General features: G+C 41.3%; 1 protein-coding gene across 1 annotated transcript; it reads left to right on the forward strand.

Moving 5' to 3' along the window:
- Positions 1-236: 236 nt before the first annotated feature.
- On the forward strand, positions 237-19,740 carry LOC140070339 (phospholipase B1, membrane-associated-like). The gene is made up of 16 exons (XM_072116740.1): positions 237-418; positions 1,920-1,984; positions 11,074-11,164; positions 11,279-11,337; positions 11,405-11,472; positions 11,812-11,855; positions 11,983-12,103; positions 13,334-13,385; positions 13,473-13,553; positions 14,313-14,378; positions 14,741-14,832; positions 17,991-18,072; positions 18,233-18,340; positions 18,921-19,016; positions 19,233-19,304; positions 19,563-19,740. The coding sequence occupies exons 1-16, from the start codon at positions 361-363 to the stop codon at positions 19,674-19,676; spliced, it is 1,269 nt and encodes a 422-aa protein (XP_071972841.1). The 5' UTR covers positions 237-360; the 3' UTR covers positions 19,677-19,740.
- Positions 19,741-22,863: the final 3,123 nt, after the last annotated feature.

The following is a 22,863-nucleotide window of genomic DNA, read 5'->3' on the forward strand; positions in this document are numbered from 1 at the left end:
TCACATGTGACATGAGAGGAACATACAGGAATAATATACAGTTCTGTAAAACCTCTCATTGTCATTGTAGGGGTCAGAATTGTGTGTTCTACCCCCTTCAGTAAATTTCCATCCTGCCATTGTGTGTCCATATTACTGCTGACTATGTGATAAGTCTTTCTGGTGCTGATAAAAGGGCAATAACTATAGATTCCCTGCCAGGCAAATAAGTGAAAATCTCCAAACAACAAGTTTTATCAATCACTCTGGACTTTGTATATTCAGTGGAAATTGCGGTCAGTGCTGCCCTGTTCACCAACAGGTATCTCCCCCCTTGTGTCACAGACCTCAAGGATCCAACACCGGAATGTAGAGCTGAAGATGGTGCCAGCTCAGGTGACTGTGATAGCCTGCTGCCTATACCTGCAGCAAGTATGCGGTGAGTGTCTGCACATCATTACCTCCTGACACCGCTATGGATTCTGCAGATTATTACACCACTGACCACTATCTGAGATCTCTCAATAGATTCATGGTGAAACATTTTGCAGATTATTACACTAGTGACCTCGATAAGTTTCGAGAACTTTACTCTTTCCTTTACTCTAGAGATCTGCGGAACATTTCTCTGTCCCCTGACTAATGCATGCCATACATTATACAGATTATTACAGATACATATAATGGCAGATTATAATACAAGCGCTTTAGGCAGTTGTGTAAGGGTGAAGGCCTGGAGGGGAAGGGTACATAGCCATCCACACTGGCCACTAACCTTGATGTGATCCTTTTCCTGTACAGGAAAAGGATTTGGACCTTTGATGGAGTCTTTTAAGGACCTTCAAAGGTCCCAAGTCTGCAAAAAGAGACTGTAGACGAGCATGTGTGTGATTGGTGAATAGGCTCTTATCTTTCTCAGTATCACTTTACTTCCGCAAAATACATCTAATTATGTAAATCTCTTCAAAGATATATATTTTCATTATTAGAATTACTATATTCTGTTTATGTCCTATATATTTCTTAACAGCACAATAACATGGATTTTTCTTTATATACAGTATGTGTCCTATCTATGCAGTATGCTTGGTTCTTATATTCTAAGTTCGGGAACTTTATCTATGTGGAAATAGATCATTGTATTAGCTTCTTTTTTAATCCCAGATATCTGAAGTAAGCTTGTTCTGCTGCTCAATCTAGGAAGTAAGTTTGGTTTTGACATTTGGATTTTTTAATGTAGTGAGTTTCATTGGTTCAGGTACAATGGGGCAAATTTATGTAACACAGTGTACTATGTGCAGTTTACCTGTGTAGTGTGAAGGGGGCACCGGATACATGAATTTTGGCGCGCGTTCTTCATAAATCTGGCACCCCATGCACTGCCACTACAGAGTGCCACCACTTTTTTTTTTTTGCTGCACCTTTAACATGGATTTTGCATGCCTTCTGTGATTTTTGTGCCCCCACAAACAAGTCTTACACGTTGGGGCACATTTATCATAAACAGGGCAAACTGCAAAGTATGTGCAGTTTGTCTGTGTAGGGTGCAGTGGGCACCAGATTCAGAAATGGTGGCATCCGTTCTTCATGAATTTGGCGCTCCCTGACAGAGTGCACCAAGTTTTTTTTGGTTCACCTTTAACATGGAGTGTGTAACACACTTCTATCGGACTCTGTATGTTAAATGTGACACACGGTCCGACTGTGCACTGGAAATGCCCATTTATGTGCAGAAATTTGTTATGCGTCAGGTATAGTGCACACAAATGATTGAACAAAGAGAATATCTATTATATGACATGTTTCTTTGTTTGTTGTTACAAATATGGCGCTGACACTCCTAGTGCAAGCAGTTTGCACATAAAAAAACATGTAAAATTGGACCCTAAATGTGGCCCTATGACTTTGTATATGTGACCTGGTTGTTGTGTGTTCTGCAGGTCTGGACTGGATGGGAAGTTACATGGATGGAATGAAGGAGCAAATCTCAACGTTTGGGCTGCAGGTAGTAATGGGAAGATTCTGGGATCTGTACTTTTCCCTTTCTTCCCAGAGTCTAGTGCAATCAGCTTCCGGCACCACATATATAATATGGAGACTGGCGAAAACTGGTGGAGTCCAGCTCAACCCTAAAGGCACATGTACTGTACATGAAACAATAGAAACCTTGTATGAGATCATATATTTATAAAAATTGTATCAATGAAGGGTTTGTTCTGTATTCCGGGGATCTATTGCTGTGTGCACAACCATTTTGTGCAACATTTTGTAAGTTAGACTTAAAGGGGTTAGTAATGTGTGTGTAAGTAATTAGAAGTTCTGCACCACTTGATATGTGAAATGTGAAGCCTCCTGTCTTTTACCTCATCAGCCAGACATCTCTGTCCATAAAATGGTGACATGTGATCTCTTACTGTCGATAAGCAATTACCTTATATACTCGAGTATAAGCCTAGTTTTTCAGCACAAAATTTGTGCGCAAAAACCCTAACTCGGCTTATACTCGAGTCAACTAAAAAACAGAACTCACCTTTCTGACGTCACCCGTAGGTCCTCTTCTGTCTGAGACAGTCTGAGACAGAAGAGGACCTATTGGGGACGTCGGAAGAATGAGTACAGTGTTTTTCCTACTACAGGGGTTGGGCAGGCTGTATGCTACAGGGGCTGGCAGACTATATACTGGGAGGCTGTAACCAATGCATTTCCCACCCTCGGCTTATACTCGAGTCAATAGGTTTTCCCAGTCTTTTGTGTTGAAATTAGGGGTCTCGGCTTATACTCGGGTCGGCTTATACTCGAGTATATACGGTATCTTTCCAGAACCTTATGATAGTTTAAGGTGTTGGCAGTGCGATTGCTCATGGACATTTAGAGAAGGGTGGGACTGGGGTATCTGGGGCCCATCAGTGAAATTGATTCTGGGGGCCCCACCCTACTGCTTCATAGAAATATTACCTATACTGTGGAAGACCAGGAATTTCCAGGCACAGACTGGGAAGCAGTAAAACATCAAATATCACAATAGTTTCTTCTTCCCTCTATCCCAGTGGTTGTCTCTTATACACACACTAGAAAATAAACAGACAAAAGGGAACAGACAGGAAAGTGGTGAGAGAATACAAGAGAAAACTTCACAGAATCAAAGAAACAAGCTACTTAGTAATCATAGATATTCCTACAGAACAGGGCCAGGGATAAGCTGCAGATACAACAATACCTAGCAAATACTGAATGACAAAACAGCATTGATTGGAGCCTGACTACTCCTGATAGGATAATACAAAGTAACACAGCGGAGACAAAAAAACACCAGCAACAAAAAGGTATAAACACTCAGGCTGTATAACACAGCGGTAGAGAACCGACTAGAAAGGCCACAGGATGCGGGTTCAAATCATAACACATAGATGCATTGTCTGTTTCAGCCCAGGCATAGTACTCGAGCAGCCGAATCTGGCCACATTGAGTACTATTACTGGCACCCTCCTATGGAGGCAGAGGTCTCTGCCATGGGGATCACACAACCCTCTTTCTGCAGCTATTTTATGGACAGTAGCTTTCACCTTACAAATGAAGAAAGCATAGCAGGACTTTTAATAGAGGTATATTCTTTAAATTACCTAATATATATAGGGAGATAGAATTCCTTAACACACAAGTGTCAGGATTAGTGGATCCTCCATATTACTGCGGACGATGACGTAAGCCGACATCTGGGACCGGAGTCTAAGTGGTACCTGGTTTTCACCAAAACCCACCGCAAAGCAGGTTAGACTTGTTGCGGTGTGGTACCACAAGGTCATTCCACAGGCGCGACTTTGTCCGTTGGCACCCAAGAAGAACTTGGCGGCACGGTGGCTGAGTGAGTAGCACTTCTGCCTTGCAGCACTGGGGTCCTGGGTTCGAATCCCACCCAGGTCAACATCTGCAAAGAGTTTGTATGTTCTCTGCGTGTTTGCGTGGGTTTCCTCCGGGTACTCCGGTTTCCTCCCACACTTCAAAACATACTGTTAGGTTGTTTAGATTGTGAGCCCCATGGGGACAGGGACCTATTTGACATGCTTGTGCAGCGCTGCGTAATCTGTGTGCGCTATATAAATAAAGAATTATTATTATTATTAACTACAGAATCTTAAGGCAAGGTTGTGGTCGGAAACAGGCAGGTGGCCGAGACAGGCAGCATAGTATCAGAGTCGGGGACGTAACAGATGGTCAGGATGGGCAGCACAGGAGAGAAGTCAGGAACGGAATCAAGGTCACAACGGGAAATCAGGATAATCGCAAACGGTCTCAGACAAGCTTTCTCTAAGGCTATGAGGCACAAAGATCCGGCAGGGGACACAGGAAGGGGCTAGGAATTTATCAGGGAAGGCAGCTGGCCAGTTACAATTAGCCGCGCACTGGCCCTTTAAATTGTACAGAGCCGGCGTGCACGGACGCATGCGCAGAGACTCGCGACACCGAGACATGGGTCGCAGGGGGGCCCGTGACAACATGTTTATAAGTCTAACATACTGAAATCAAGTCTGAGTATTTCAGAAACTGCTGATCTACTGGGATTTTCACGCACAACCATCTCTAGGGTTTACAGAGAATGGTCCGAAAAAGAAAAAACATCCAGTGAGCGTCAGTTCTGTGGGCGGAAATGCCTTGTTGATGCCAGAGGTCAGAGGAGAATGGGCAGACTAGTTCGAGCTGAAAGAAAGGCAACAGTGACTCAAATCGCCACCCGTTACAACCAAGGTAGGCAGAAGAGCATCTCTGAACGCACAGTACGTCGAACTTTGAGGCAGATGGGCTACAGCAGCAGAAGACCACACCGGGTGCCACTCCTTTCAGCTAAGAACAGGAAACTGAGGCTACAATTTGCACAAGCTCATCGAAATTGGACAGTAGAAGATTGGAAAAACGTTGCCTGGTCTGATGAGTCTCAATTTCTGCTGCGACATTCGGATGGTAGGGTCAGAATTTGGCGTCAACAACATGAAAGCATGGATCCATCCTGCCTTGTATCAACGGTTCAGGCTGGTGGTGGTGGTGTCATGGTGTGGGGAATATTTTCTTGGCACTCTTTGGGCCCCTTGGTACCAATTGAGCATCGTTGCAACGCCACAGCCTACCTGAGTATTGTTGCTGACCGTGTCCATCCCTTTATGACCACAATGTACCCAACATCTGATGGCTACTTTCAGCAGGATAATGCGCCATGTCATAAAGCTGGAGTCATCTCAGACTGGTTTCTTGAACATGACAATGAGTTCACTGTACTCAAATGGCCTCCACAGTCACCAGATCTCAATCCAATAGAGCATCTCTGGGGTGTGGTGGAACGGGAGATTCGCATCATGGATGTGCAGCCGACAAATCTGCGGCAACTGTGTGATGCCATCATGTCAATATGGACCAAAATCTCTGAGGAATGCTTCCAGCACCTTGTTGAATCTAGAGGCAGTTGAATTGAGGCAGTTCTGAAGGCAAAAGGGGGTCCAACCCGTTACTAGCATGATGTACCTAATAAAGTGGCCGGTGAGTGTATACCCCATCCATATAGATGTACAATACCCTATGAAACATGTTAATGTGTATATGTTTATGTTTTATGAGTCCAAAATACAACTCATCCAAAAGCAGGTAGAATGCCCCATATTTGGAGAAAAGTTCCCTCTCATGTTCATATGGATGATAAATGAAAAAAAAAAAACATGGATCAACATATTACCTTCAAAAATCTAATACCCATAATACTATATTGTTTTATATAGCAAGGGATCTAGTCCCCTATTGGGCAAGTATTACATCTTGATCCAGTGTTCCATAATCTCACAGCTTCTGACAGTAGAGGATAACTGTCCATTACAATAGTGAAACTGTCAAAATAAATCATTAGAAAGATCTCTACAGGCAGTCCACCACTTAAGGATACCCGAATTACAGACGGCCTGCTAGTTGCAGATGAGCCCCTCTGCCCACTGTGACCTCTGGTGAAGCTCTCTGAATGCTTTACTTTAGTCCCAGGCCAGGGGCGTAACTAGAAGAGGCTGGGCCCCATAGCAGATTTCTACTTTGGGCCCCCCTTCCACCCCCAAAATATATACATATTTAGGCTGCATTCACATAAACGTGTGTGCGGCTGGCTATAGCGTGGCAGGCACATATCTGGCGCGCTGGAGAGGAGGAGAGGTGATCACGTCTCACCTCTCCCCTCTCCATAGAGAATAGAACCACATAGCCATTCTTACAGCCATAGGTACGCTCTCTTTCCTTTGTGGCCACGGCTCGAAACAGTGAGTACTCGTTGTGCTCACTGTACCGAGCCCAGGTGCTATAGACGCATATGGGGGAAGTATATCCGGCAGCAAATTTGCAGCCAGATATACGGCCCTCACACGTTCTTGTGAATGTACCCCTATGCAGACATGTTTATACAATTAAACACATTTCTACACTCATATATACATACATTTATATACTTATATACACACACACATAAATTTCTACACTCATATACTCACCCCTATATAGATACAAGTATACACTTATACACACACATTTATGCACTGTTACACTGTATATACAAACTCATAAAGTATATACACACATACTGTATATATACATCACACATACTGCATACACACACATATATATATGAAACACACCGTATACACTGACCATATATACACATACATGCGGTATATATACACCATATACACACATGTGGCATATACATACAGAATATACACACATACAGCATATATACGCACATACGGGAAATGCACACACACATTCAGTATATAGAGCATATACATACATACCATATACACAGCATATACAAAAACACACATCATATATGTGCATATATTTAAATGTGCACATATATATGTTTATATAAATATGTGTGTGTAGAAATACAGTAGATGCATATATACACAGTATGTACATATATATACACAGTATATACTCAAGGAAAATACAAACAGCACACACAATATATAATCACGAATACAGGCAGCACTACTCCAAGATGTCCAGTATTAGGTGAAAAAAATGTTCTTCTTTATTCCATGTTTGAAAAAGGCTGAATATGGAATAAAAAAGAACATTTTTTTCACCTAATGCTGGACGTTTTTGAATGCTGCCTGTTTTCGTGCTTATACACAGTATACACATATATACAATAATATACAATATATACAATAATACACAATATATGCATATATACACAATATATACACATATACACAATATATGCATATATACACAGATATACACATATACACAATATATGCATATATACACAGATATACATATATACACAGTATATGCATATATACACAGATATACATATATACACAGTATATGCATATATACACAGTATATGCATATATACACAGATATACATATATACACAGATATACACATATACACACACATATACACAATATATGCATATATACACAGATATACATATATACACAGATATACATATATACACAGATATACATATATACACAGTATATGCATATATACACAGATATACACATATACACAATATATGCATATATACACAGATATACACATATACACAATATATGCATATATACACAGTAATACATATATACACAGTATATGCATATATACACAGATATACATATATACACAGTATATGCATATATACACAGATATACATATATACACAGATATACATATATACACAATATATGCATATATACACAGATATACACATATACACAATATATGCATATATACACAGATATACACAGTATATGCATATATACACAGATATACACAATATATGCATATATACACAGTATATGGATATATACACAGATATACACAATATATGCATATACACAGTATATGGATATATACACAGATATACACATATACACAATATATGCATATATACACAGATATACACATATACACAATATATGCATATATACACAGATATACACATATACACAATATATGCATATATACACAGATATACACATATACACAATATATGCATATATACACATATACACAATATATGCATATATACACAGATATACACATATACACAATATATGCATATATACACATATACACAATATATGCATATATACACAGATATACACATATACACAATATATGCATATATACACAGATATACACATATACACAATATATGCATATATACACAGATATACACATATACACAGTATATGCATATATACACAGATATACACATATACACAATATATGCATATATACACAGATATACACATATACACAATATATGCATATATACACATATACACAATATATGCATATATACACAGATATACACATATACACAATATATGCATATATACACAGATATACACATATACACAATATATGCATATATACACAGATATACATATATACACAGTATATGCATATATACACAGTATATGCATATATACACAGATATACACATATACACAATATATGCATATATACACATATACACAATATATGCATATATATACATATACACAATATATGCATATACACAGATATACATATATACACAGTATATGGATATATACACAGATATAGATATATACACAGTATATGCATATATACACAGATATACACATATACACAATATATGCATATATACACAGATATACACATATACACAATATATGCATATATACACATATACACAATATATGCATATATACACAGATATACACATATACACAATATATGCATATATACACAGATATACACATATACACAATATATGCATATATACACAGATATACATATATACACAGTATATGCATATATACACAGATATACACATATACACAATATATGCATATATACACAGATATACACATATACACAATATATGCATATATACACATATACACAATATATGCATATATATACATATACACAATATATGCATATACACAGATATACATATATACACAGTATATGGATATATACACAGATATAGATATATACACAGTATATGCATATATACACAGATATACACATATACACAATATATGCATATATACACAGATATACACAGTATATGCATATATACAATAATACACAATATATACATATATACAAAGTATATATACATAGTATATGCATATATACACACAGATAAATACATGTATATACTTACCTTTTCGGATGTTTTGGGGCTGTATGGGTGGCCACCCAGCCGTGGCTTGAGACGGGTGTTCAGGTGGGTGTTCTGGCGGGTAGGTCGTCGGTGATCGGACAGGTTCGTCTGCGGGCCGGGGGGGGGGGACTTGATGGGAGTCTGGCGGGTGCCAATTCTGCCTCGCGGGACGGCATTTGCTTGTTCGGCTGCGTGCGGGGGGGGGCGGGGGGGAGTGGTTTGCGTGAGGGAGGCATTGGAGACGGGCGGCAGCTTGTTCGGCCGCGCGGGGGATTGTGCGGGCGGGTTCTTGTTTGGTGAGTTGGACGGTTAATTGTTTTGCCGGGGGGAAGGGGGGGGGCGCTGTAGACTGGGCGAGTGGGGAGGAGGAGCATCCGCTACGGTGGTTGTTACGCCACTGTCCCAGGCTGCAACGATCAGCTGTAAGGTGTCTGTAATGAATTGTTATTGCTAATCTTTAGAAAATCCAATTGTCACTGGGACAAAAAAAAATGTTTGGAGTTACAATTATAAAACATACCAGATCAGACTTCCATATAAATTCAACTTAAGAACAAACCAAAAAAACTATAATGTATGTAACCCGGGGACTGACTGTTCTGTCCTTTTATATATTTGTACATGTTTATTAGATTGCCCTATAGCTTATGTAAACTATATACTCTCATATTTCATAAGACTTGTTATCCATCAATTCTCTTAAAGGAAATCTACACTTTACCAAAGTAACAAACGCGTTCACATACTCACCTGTCCTCCTCTTCATATTGATCCCAGCAGTGATCTTCACTAATCTTGACATGCCGGTCTTGCCTAGTAAAGAGACTTATAAAAAGCAGGCTGAGCGCAGGAACGAGATTTCTCCAAACTGCTCATTATGCAGGCCTCTTTAATTCACACCTCCTGCGTGATAGATGCCTCCCTCTCTCATGTTGGTGCCAAGCACTGAGTGAACACTCAGCCCTGCGCTCCGGGCGGCTTTTTATTAGTCTTTTTTTCAGGCGATCCCGCATGTTAAGATTAGCAAAGACAGGTGTATGGAAAGAGTGATCTTGTGTAGGTGTTTGTTACTTTGGTAAAGTGGTAGATTTCCTTTAATAACTTTCCCCTCTGCACCTGCTCAAAATAGTGTTCAGGCTCTGAGTTTTCTACATCCCCTACAAAAATCAGTGAAAACCACATTCATGTGATCTTTGGATGGCACAGGGATGAAAACAATATTTGTGTGCATGTAGACTAAATAGTAATGTAAATTTGATCAAACAGTCTTAGGCTACATTCACATGAACATGTGGAGGTGTATATACGTCCCCCATACACTTCTATGGCCTCACGGCGCCGTGCGGGAGCGGTACAGTGCAGCACACGTACTGTTCTGTAGCCTTCAGAAAGGTAGGACGTGTCGACGGAATATGGCGCTGGGCCTTATGTTACTCTGTGAAGATTGGCGGGCGTGGTCGGCACTCTCCCCTTCCTCCTCTCCCCGGCGCCGATGTACTATGGTACGGCGGGCATAAATCGTGTGAATGTAGCCTTAGACTCAGTCCTCACATTAACAGAAGTCGTTAAAATTGAAATCAATAGACATTTATTATTAGACATTCATTATTACCGTTTTAGTGACAGAATATTATAACACAGGTCCGAAAGCAGGTTTCTAAAACTATGCCAGATTTTTTTTTAGTCTACTGCTGGATACTAAATAGACACTAGCATAGTTTAAGACTGTTTAGTCTTACTTTATACCTCCTATAAATTGCCTTCTTGCACAAGATATGATATCTGCATTGAGAGTATGCAGAGAATTATAACCCCTTATAAACTCCATAAATCAGAGCTTTTCACTGTACAATGGTGGAGCTTTACATACCTGTTCATTTTCTTACTATTTACAGCAATTTCCTGAAAAGTCAACCGGATGGGGCCATAAAAACAGAGGCTTTGATTGTCCAAACATCTCGCCCTCTCCTGAGAACCCAACTACAGGTTAGTTTCTTCCATATTAGGGTAAGATTATGCTTATGCTGTTTGGAGGAGTCACAGATGATGTATCTTATTTTGGGTATTTAATAACTATAACCGTATATATCTTCCCATAAGTCGATCGTGTGAGACCAGGAGATGTGAAAATTGTGGCTGCCCTTGGAGACTCTCTGACGGTATGACAGCATCAGGGTATTACATGGGAGAGGTGATTCCTTTTTGACTCATCTTTTTCGTTTACAGACAGGAATTGGTGCAAATGCATCAAATGTATTACAGATCCCAATAGAATATCGACAGCTGTCCTGGAGGTAGGTGAAGCCAGGCCATAGAATAGAGCAAAGAACTGTTCTCCTAGCCTCCTGTCCTGAACTTAAGGGATAGAAGTGTTCATGCTGATAGAGCAAGATATTTTCTGTGTGGCTTGTATAATCATGGTGTCTTTGTGCAGAAAAATAGACTTCAGATTTACCAATATTTCATGGCCAAAACCACCCAAAGCCGCAATGTGCTACTGGGCGGCTGTCTGATGCCCAATATAATAAAGGGGTTGGGGCCCTGAAGTCCATTATTTCTTACATAGAAGGTTCTAATGCTTGAATGCTTATGATAATGTTAGGTGTCATCTCATATTGTCATCTTTTCTGTAGTATTGGAGGCTATGGCAACCTGTCTGACATCATTACTTTGCCCAGTGAGTACATTTTTGGCTTCTGCTTTGCGGTGTGACACTTGCTGATTTAAATTTTTGTAGAAAAGATAAAACATGTTGCATGTAATTGTGATGAGGCAAAATTGACACCTTTTCCTGTATCCTTTAGACATTCTCAAGATTTTTAACCCCCATGTTGTTGGATTTGGGAAGAGAAGCACATTAAGCTACAAACCAGCCTCCCTGGAAGATGCAGGACTGAACCTTGCTGTGACAGGAGCCAACTCCTTGTAAATACAGGATGAAGTGCTGTCTCTTACTATAAGGAGCAGTGCCGGGGAAGGGGGTACCTTCTGGGACATTACAATGATACATATCACTGAGGGAAGCTAAGTGTTTGTTACAGTATATACTAAGAAGCCAGAACTCAAGACTGATACATTTATACAGACTGTTAGGACACAGCTGCAGTGTTTGGGTCACAGATAGTGATGAGTGGACCGGTTCAAGTTTAGCTTTGCAGAGTGTAGGGAATTTGCAGTGATCTGGCTACTGATCTGTAACAATGTGCCACCAGCACACTGTTACAGATCACACAGAATGACAGACCTGGAGTCTGTGCAAGCAACGTAAGCTTGCTGGAACATCTGGCCCGATGCTCTGAAACTGAACTGACATGCTGAGTTCAGTTCCCATTTCTGAGCGTCATCCTTAAAACCCTTAGCCTGAATGCCAAAACCAAACTTCTAGCTAAAGTCTGGGATCAGGAACCCGAATTACAATGTACGGCATAGACCCAAGCATTGTGGTTCGGGTCTGCTCAACCCTAGTTGCAAAGAGTTGTTATGTCTTAGATAGCATCTTACAAGTTTTTTGTATCAGTTACTAAACTACAAAACACTAGTTTACATCATTACTTTTTTGCACCAGTTAATTTGATCCAAATCCAGATGTGAAGACCCGCGGCAACATTTCCGTTGGGTTTTCCGTCGGGCTTTGGGGATCGCGCGGGGGATTGCATGACATGCGATCGGATTGAGTCGCACTCGCGTCGGCTTTCATGCAACACCAATCGGGGGGCGGGTCGTCGGACAATCCGATGGATTCGGACAATGCGCGGGATTTAACATTTAAAATTGTGTCGCGAGCCAAGCACTTACATGCACCGAGAAGAAGAAGGTGAGCTCCGGCGGACCTGATCCGGGAAGTGACACATGCAGGATCACGGACGCACAATCCTTGTGAATCGCGGCAGCTATGCAGGATCGTCGGACAACGCACCCCGGGGACCGCGCAGGGACAGGTAAGTAAATGTGCCCCAAAGTGTCATAAAAAGTTTTTCCCTTTGTTTTGTAAGGTCAACCACTAATATTTTTATTTACAAAAAAAAAAAGATTATTAGGTAAATTTATTTTATAATGCATTCAATAGAACTGTACAGCTGGGGGTGTTATTCTCTCTTTTTATGTCTGTGAAGTTAATGTTATAGTATTATGTATTGTCCTCTGCTCTTGTTGCAGTCAGTTTCCAGAGCAGGCACGACATCTGATCGATACTCTAAAGTCACTGCCGGTAAACCTTTGACGCTTATTCCTTGTGTTTCTCTAAGTTTTTGGGAATGGGGCTCTGGTCATGTAATTTCTCAGTGTCTCTTCTCAGGGAATCAGCTTCCAAGATGACTGGAAAGTAATCACCATATTTATCGGCTCAAACGACCTGTGTGACTATTGCAAGAACAAGGTGCATAGCAAATTAACTCCTTGTTACACACTGCTCTGGCCTCCTTGTTTCTCTGGAGCAGTGATGGTGTAACTAATAATGGCAGCTAAAAACAGACAACCAAGACCTCCCATACCAGCCAGGGCTTTTCTATCCCTTACTTTTCTTAATATCACTCCTGAAAATGTCACAGTGATGTGGAATTGGAATCATCATGTAAAGTTCTGTAACTTTCTAATACCAGTAGCGTTTCTGCTTATCACCATTTTCATAATGTCTGCTTGCTGTCAGTATATGGAAATATATTTGTTTATACCCCAAAATAAAAAACCCATCCAGACCTGGTCCTTTTCACACATTTTAGGGGGTAAGTCACAGTCCAGTTTCCACTCATTTCCCAAACCCTACCCAAACCTGGTGACCATTGCCTTCACAATATAGAAAAAACTAATTATGCCCTTTGACCACCATAGGCTGTCATGGTTTTACTGCATGTGCCAGAGTGAAAACAGTAGAGATTTGTGTTGTTGCAAAATGTACTTCACAGATGAATGTTTCCACTGATGTTACACAGCCGTATGACCTGGAAAAGATCATACATAGGAGTTTTTAGCTCTGGATGTAAACAAGAATTTCCATATTTTCTGTAATCAAATAGAAATGAGCAATTGTAAGTCAGTTGGTAGAGAATCCAACGTATCTGGCTGTGCTGTAGGTCTGTGTGTGATATCCACATTTACAGAAATGAGTAACAATATTATTCTGTCCTGTTATCTCCAGACTCTGTTCTCTGCAGATAGCTTCATCCACTACATGACAGAGTCTTTGGATATGCTGCAAGAAGAGGTACAACTGCTCCTATTTCATTTAGATCTTTACTCAGAAGTCATTCAGAACTTCAGCAAAATCTCTAATGGTTTTCTAGATCTCTGCTTGCTGTCCTGCTATAGAAAGCTTCTATGTTTACTTCCACTGGATAGAAATCTGTCCCTGGTCATGTGGTGTCACATAGGTGCACAAGCCATTATTATCGCTCTGATTACTCTGTGATAATAATGGCTCATGCACCTGTGTGTCCATCACAAGGACAGATTTCTAACCACTGTATTACATATAATAATGTCAACTAAGCTGCTGTAAATCAACATCTAAGACCCGTAGATCTATATGATTTTTTTTTTAAACAAACCCTGATCTCTTTTTTATAGCTGCCTAGATCCATTGTTAATGTGGTTCAGCTCTTACATCTTGATCGTCTTCGTCAAGTGAATGATCAGAGTATGGGCTGCATCCTGCAGAGGTGAGAACATCTAGCATTCATTATATAGGTGGACTTTGTTCAAAAAGTGATGACTTAAAAGGAACCTGCCATCAGAAATTGAGCCAATAAACCACTACCCGTATGTTGTCAAGCAGCTGAACACTTTCCAGATTGTGTTTCTTTCATGACTCAGTATGGTGGTGTTGTTCAGAAAATCAACTTTGAAGTGAGGTGTAAATTGGTTCTATAAAGTCACGGAGGCAGGTTTTTAGCACTGAAGTAAACCTCTCACTGTAATTGATGGTCCTACATCCAGAGACATCACTTACCAGATCTCCTAAAGTCAGAAGCATAATGTCAGTGCAACACGGGTGCCTAGTTTTTTCTTGGGGCCTTGTGGCACCCGGGGCCCAGAATACTGGAGTGGCTGGCCGTTGCAGCCTAGGCACGCTGATGTCACAGTGCTTGGTATGGGGACCGGAGGGCTGACCTATAGCCTGGCAGGTCTCCAGCAGGTAGTGTTTTTAAAGAAGAGAGGCTGGTTTTCCCTGTGGCAACCCCTGAGTGTCTGTAAGATAAATCCCTGAGTAATGAATGGGGAAGCCCGTGGTGGTAGACAGCCGTATCCAGGGATCATACGCAAGCAAAGTTGTGCAAATCAACTCACGGTTCTTTATTGAACAACAGGTAGCAGGCAACGGGCCAAAATGGTCAAACAGCAAATTTGGATTATGGTACTGAAGTGGTCATGGAGAGTGGTCCTAACGAATAATGCACCAGCCTGATAGCAGATGCAGGCTGGGAGAATTGAGATAGAGCTTAGTCCAAACTGTGGAAGCTGCAGCTCTGGTTAGAGTCTCCTGACTCAGTTCCTGGGATTGGTTTCTGTGACAGCACTAAAGGTGTGCTACACACAGGGGCAAATTTACTTACCCGGCCCATTCGCGATCCAGCGGCGCGTTCTCTGCTCTGGATTCGGGTCCGGCCGGGATTTAAGAAGGTAGTTCCTCCGCCGTCCACCAGGTGGCGCTGCTGCGCTGAAAGTCATCTCATCGCGCCGGAATGCACCACCTCGGACCAGGTGAAGGTAAGCGCTCCCCAAGCGACACTTTTTCGGTTTTTAAATGCGGCGGTTTTTCCGAATACGTCGGGTTTTCGTTCGGCCACGCCCCCCGATTTCCGTTGCGCGCATGCCGGTGCCGATGCGCCACAATCCGATCGCGTGCGCCACAATCCCGGGGCAATTCAGGTACAATCGGTACAAATCGGAAATATTCGGGTAACACGTCGGGAAAACGCGAATCGGGCCCTTAGTAAATGACCCCCACAGTGTCTCTCTCTTCACTTTGTCCATGTGCTCAAAGACTCTGAAAACTGGACTAGCTAAGACCATGAGGTCAGAGCAGCTAAGACCATGTGCTCCCCTTGCACAGGGGTTTTATACTCTCCCTGGTCAGGTGGTAGCACCACTCCAATCACATTACAGTTTACAATACAGCAAACTGATTGGATAACATCTTACACACATTTAACTATTAACGCTACAGCCGGAAATTACCTGAGTTATCCCTGCATTATCCCCTAGGTGAGTTGCGCAGGCTCACCAGATGGATCCTGACAGGGAGAGGGCCCTATTCGCAACTACCCCCTTGCCTATACATTGGCAGGGGTGTTGCATCAGTAACAGAGGAGGATACGTTCAGTGTCCTGACTTCACTGCTAAACTCTCCACCTCCAACCAATTTACATCTCACGTCAACGTTGATTTTCTGGATGAGGCCACCACACTGGGCCATGAAAGAAACAATTACTGGAAGGTGTTACACTGCCTGACGTTATACTAGTAGTGGTTTCCTTGGCCAATTGCTGATGACTGGTTCCCTTAAAACATTTAGTAACTCCTATTTAGCATAAGCCAAAAAGCCCTAATGTTTCTTACCAATCACATATGGTAGAGCTGCTCTAGATAACTTCAGAGAATCTTCTGGTTTTGTCTTATCTATGTGTTACTCTAATTTCATAATGATTTTAACTAAATTGTCATATACGATTCCCACTTTCAAAACACACAGAATAATATCACTTTATCAATTATTGTCACTTTTTCTCTTTCCAGAGTTCTGTCATTTTTCTGTTTTGGAGCTTCTTTTCAGAAATCCTCCTCAGCAACAGTAAACAAGGCAGAGACTAACTTCTTCCTGTCTTTGAACCAAGCTTAGTCAATTACAAGCTGCTTGTATATCCCATGATACAAAGTGTCCTCTTATGAAGGAGGTTAGCAGCAAATCTAATGATATTCCAAATACATATAGTAAATACACTGAGCACTGAATAGTGTGTACACACAGGATCTCCATAATGAGCAGCCTTGAAGGAGGAGCACATGGAGGAGCACTGAATAAGTAGCATCAACCAGAACTTAAATAGTTGCATAAAGTGTAGTCAGTGCTGTGTGAGCAAAGGGTAATTTTAACTGTATAAGGCCCATATGATGTCAACCACTACAAAATATGATGGTGCTATATAAATAAAAAGTATTATTATTATTATTAAAGAACAGTAGCTGGGCGGGTGAGTGAAGCTGTGATGTGCTGTCCACGAAGGGACACGAAGGTAACCACACCCCCTTTAACCCGATAAAATCAGATTAAAAGTGGTCTACAGCGGGTAGTCTGGCTGGACTGAATCTCCCTATTATACATTTAATAGGGCATCGTTCAGGAGCCAGAAGAGTAGGATCTTTTTAGTGTGCTGAACCTAATGATCCAGCTCACTAAAAAGAGCTGGACTGCCTTTGACTAGAACCACAGAACTGCAAAGAAATAGGACTTTGCTGCTAGTCACACCTCCAGACGTCCTCCAGAGTGAGCAGAAAGCAGCAGCCTTTCGCCCCTAGCTGTTACTCCATCAAATTTCTTGTGTAAAAAAACTACAGAGAGGAGACAACTACTGCAGGAAAAGGCTAAACTGAGGTGGATAGCAAAGTAACTGCTGGACATAGATAATGGAAGTTGTAGGCAAATTTGTCAGATTTATGCTTTAAGGTTAAATTTATTATTAATTGTCATGATGTATGATGTAGCACCCCGTATGAAGGCACTGCAGTCACTATTTTGACAGCATGTGATACTTTCTGTTGTTAATCATGGAGGCTGGAGTTGTTACCTCTTTCCAACATTTAGTGCCTTCTTTTCCAGAATTTTCTGCTCCTGTGTGGTGCAGCCTAAGGAGAATTCCACAGAATTGCTTGAGATAATTGAGGTGAACCAGCAGTTTCAGGTATAGGTTCCTTTATCATTTTTCCAAACTTCTAAAACTTCTAGACATGCAATCGATGCCCATATGCATCCAATTTTGCCTCCTTCCCATAAGTATAGACCACTTCTTTACTCAAGGATCCAGAATCTATCCGGTCTTATATTGTTTCCTCTTCCACCAGGAACGACTAGCGCATCTTATTAAGGTTTCTGGAAGATATGATGGAAAGAAGGACTTTGCTCTGGTTTTACAGCCATTTCTGAAGCATATTGAACCAGCCACAGACCAGGTAAAGTTGACTTGTGTGTGGATGAAGATGCTCTCTGGAGGAAACTTGTGTATAAGGGTCTACTAGAACATTGTAAAGAAATAAGCCAAACCCACCACCGATTTACTCAACAATTAACCCCAAGTCAACAAGTGAATATCAGTCCTCTAGCTGTATGAACTATCTGAATACTCACATACTAGAGAGCAATCACTGATAGATTCTATTACTGTACAAAAAGGGGTTGTTGCCCAGACCATGAGTGAAAATTAACCTTGAATGTTATTCCCCCCCAAGTGCTCCTGATCAACAAGCCTGAACTGAGCTACCGACTGATCATACAAGCATACAAGTTGCTAGTAATGTAGATTTGTACAATGTTAGCCATGGATAGCAGAAGAAGAGTGAAGAAATCAGGCGATACCTTTTTAAAGGCTAACCAATGCCATCAAATATACTCAGCCTTAAAAAGATATCGGCTGATTTCTTCACTCTTCTTCATTCAAACATACAACATTCATAACAGTAAAGACCTAACCTGATAAAGATGCTCGGATTCTCTGGGTGTTTCACTTAATCTTCTCCCACTTCTATTTTACAGGACGGTTTTATTGATTATTCCTTCTTCACTCCTGATTGTTTTCACCTCACTGTCAAAGGTCACGAACAAATGGCAAAAGCACTGTGGAACAATATGGTAAGGAAACTTAAAGTTCTCATCCACCTCTTTGTACCTAGAGAGTAATAGTGTATAGTTGATGGAAACAATCATTAGAGAGTCAAACGGTTTAGCTGGCTTTATGGTTCCTGCCACTGGTCCCATTATTTCAGTCTAGTTTAAATGTCACTCACATAAAACAAATAAGGACTGAAACATAGGACTGATAGCATTTCAGCTTTTCTCTTTTCTCAGTTTCAGCCAGAAGGAAACAAATCTTACCTGAAAACGTTCTCTGAGGAGGTGAAGCTCTTGTGTCCTTCTGAGGTAATGCTCTAAGGAGTGATGATGTCAGAGGTGTCTCATATTTGTATAAGGTGCATGTTACAGGTTTGTAGTATAATGATTCAGCATAAAGCGGTAGAATGATCTTGTGGCTTCCTTTACTATAATGATGACTCCATCATCTCAGAACATTTATCCAGATTATAGAGATTTATTTATAATGAGATTGATTGGTAGATTCAATAGAGAAACAGATATTTACCATTACATTTTTCACTGAGAGTCACTTCTTTATTCCAGACTCATCCTTATATCTATACTAGGAAGATGGTGAGTGCAAAAGCTGCATCTAGTTCATCCACGATCTCCACGCTGATCATCACACTCCTCTGCATTTCACTGGTCTCCTCATAAGATGAATCCTTGAGTTACTTTTACAGGAATGAGAAGAAAAAAGAAAGAATAAAAAAATAAAACAGATAAACATATGAGTATTAAATATTTGTGTGCTAAAGGGGCAACTTCATGACTTAGGCCAGAGTCTATAAAATACAGCAGCCTAATTTTAGTCACACCTATGGAATGGATGTAAATGTCTTTGAACACTAGAGGCTAGTGACATAAAGCAACAAACAGAGCAGAGAGTTTAAACATCCTGCCATTAATTCAGTTCAGTACCATTACATAGTCGCACAGTACATTGAAAAAAGCCTAAGCCCAAAGTCCATTACAGTCCACCTGAAATGACACAGCAGCCACACCTCGCCATTTATTCGAGAATAGCTATGACATCACTGAAAATACCGCAAATCCTTTTACTAGAGAGCCGCAGTGACATCACTGAGAATACAGCCTATCCATTCACTAGAGAGCAGCGGTGACATCACTGAGAATACAGCCTATCCATTCACTAGAGAGCAGCGGTGACATCACTGAGAGTACAGCCTATCCATCACTAGAGGGCAGCAGTGACATCACTGAGAATACAGCCTATCCATTCACTAGAGAGCAGCAGTGACATCACTGAGAATACATCCTATCTACCACTGGAAAGCAGCAGTGAAATCACTGAGAATACATCCTATCCATCACTAGAGAGCAGCAGTGACATCACTGAGAATACAGCCTATCCATTCACTAGAGAGCAGCAGTGACATCACTGAGAATACAGCCTATTCATTCACTAGAGAGCAGCAGGGACATCACTGAGAATACATCCTAGCCATCACTAGAGAGCAGCAGTGAAATCACTGAGAATACAGCCTATCCATTCACTAGAGAGCAGCAGTGATATCACTGAGAATACAGCCTATCCATCACTAGAGAGCAGCAGTGACATCACTGAGAATACAGCCTATCCATCACTAGAGAGCAGCAGTGACATCACTGAGAATACATCCTTGCCATCACTAGAGAACAGCAGTGAAATCACTGAGAATACAGCCTATCCATTCACTAGAGAGCAACAGGGACATCACTGAGAATACAGCCTATCCATTCACTAGAGAGCAGCAGTGACATCACTGAGAATACATCCTAGCCATCACTAGAGAGCAGCAGTGAAATCACTGAGAATACAGCCTATTCATTCACTAGAGAGCAGCAGGGACATCACTGAGAATACATCCTAGCCATCACTAGAGAGCAGCAGTGAAATCACTGAGAATAAAGCCTATCCATTCACTAGAGAGCAGCAGTGATGTCCCTGATGCTCTCTAGTAATGGATAGGCTGTATTCTCAGTGATATCACTGAGAATACAGCCCATCCATTCACTAGAGAGCAGCAGTGATATCACTGAGAATACAGCCTATCCATCACTAGAGAGCAGCAGTGACATCACTGAGAATACATCCTTGCCATCACTAGAGAGCAGCAGTGAAATCACTGAGAATACAGCCTATCCATTCATTAGAGAGCAGCAGTGACATCACTGAGAATACATCCTAGCCATCACTAGAGAGCAGCAGTGAAATCACTGAGAATACAGCCTATCCATTAGTAGAGAGCAACAGGGACATCACTGAGAATACAGCCTATCCATCACTAGAGAGCAGCAGTGAAATCACTGAGAATACAGCCTATCCATCACTAGAGAGCAGCAGTGATATCACTGAGAATACAGACTATTCATTCACTAGAGAGCAGGAGGGGCATCACTGAGAATACATCCTAGCCATCACTAGAGAGCAGCAGTGAAATCACTGAGAATACAGCCTATCCATTCACTAGAGAGCAGCAGTGATATCACTGAGAATACAGCCTATCCATTACTAGAGAGCAACATGGACATCACTGAGAATACAGCCTATCCATTCACTAGAGAGCAGCAGTAATATCACTGAGAATACAGCCTATCCATTACTAGAGAGCAGCAGTGACATCACTGAGAATACAGCCTATCAATTACTAGAGAGCAGCAGTGACATCACTGAGAATACAGCTTATCACTAGAGAGCAGCAGTGACATCACTGAGAATACAGCCTATCAATTACTAGAGAGCAGCAGTGACATCACTGAGAATACAGCCTATGAATTACTAGAGAGCAGCCGTGACATCACTGAGAATACAGCCTATCACTAGAGAGTAGCAGTGACATCACTGAGAATACAGCCTATCCATTCACTAGAGAGCAGCAGTGATATCACTGAGAATACAGCCTATCCATTACTAGAGAGCAACATGGACATCACTGAGAATACAGCCTATCCATTCACTAGAGAGCAGCAGTGATATCACTGAGAATATTGCCTATCCATTCACTAGAGAGCAGCAGTGACATCACTGAGAATACATCCTAGCCATCACTAGAGAGCAGCAGTGAAATCACTGAGAATACAGCCTATCCATTCACTAGAGAGCAGCAGTGACATCACTGAGAATACAGCCTATCCATTCACTAGAGAGCAGCAGTGATATCCCTGAGAATACAGCCTAGCCATCACTAGAGAGCAGCAGTGACATCACTGAGAATACATCCTAGCCATCACTAGAGAGCAGCAGTGATATCACTGAGAATACAGCCTATCACTAGAGAGCAGCAGTGACATCACTGAGAATACAGCCTATCCATTCACTAGCGAGCAACAGTGACATCACTGAGAATATTGCCTATCCATTCACTAGAGAGCAGCAGTGACATCATTGAGAACACAGCCTATCGATTACTAGAAAGCCACAGTGACATCACTGAGAATACAACCTATCCATCACTAGAGAGCAGCAGTGACACCACTGAGAATACAGCCTATCCATCACTAGAGAACAGCCGTGATATTACTGAGAATACAGCCTATCCATCACTAGAGGGCAGCAGTGACATCACTGAGAATACAGCCTATCCATCACTAGAGAGCAGCAGTGACATCACTGAGAATACAGCCTATCCATCACTAGAGAGCAGCAGGGACATCACTGAGAATACAACCAATCCATTCACTAGAGAGCAGTAGTAACATCACAATACAGCCATAGTTTGGGCAGTGAGTGTTATAAAGTTAGGAAAGTATATTGCATACCTCCCAACCGTCCCGTTTTCAGCGTGACAGTCCCGTTTTTTGGGCTCTGTCACGCTGCCACAGGAAGGTCTGAGTATGTCCC

This window comes from Engystomops pustulosus, chromosome 7, assembly GCF_040894005.1.
Source record: "Engystomops pustulosus chromosome 7, aEngPut4.maternal, whole genome shotgun sequence".
NCBI classification, from domain to species: domain Eukaryota; kingdom Metazoa; phylum Chordata; class Amphibia; order Anura; family Leptodactylidae; genus Engystomops; species Engystomops pustulosus.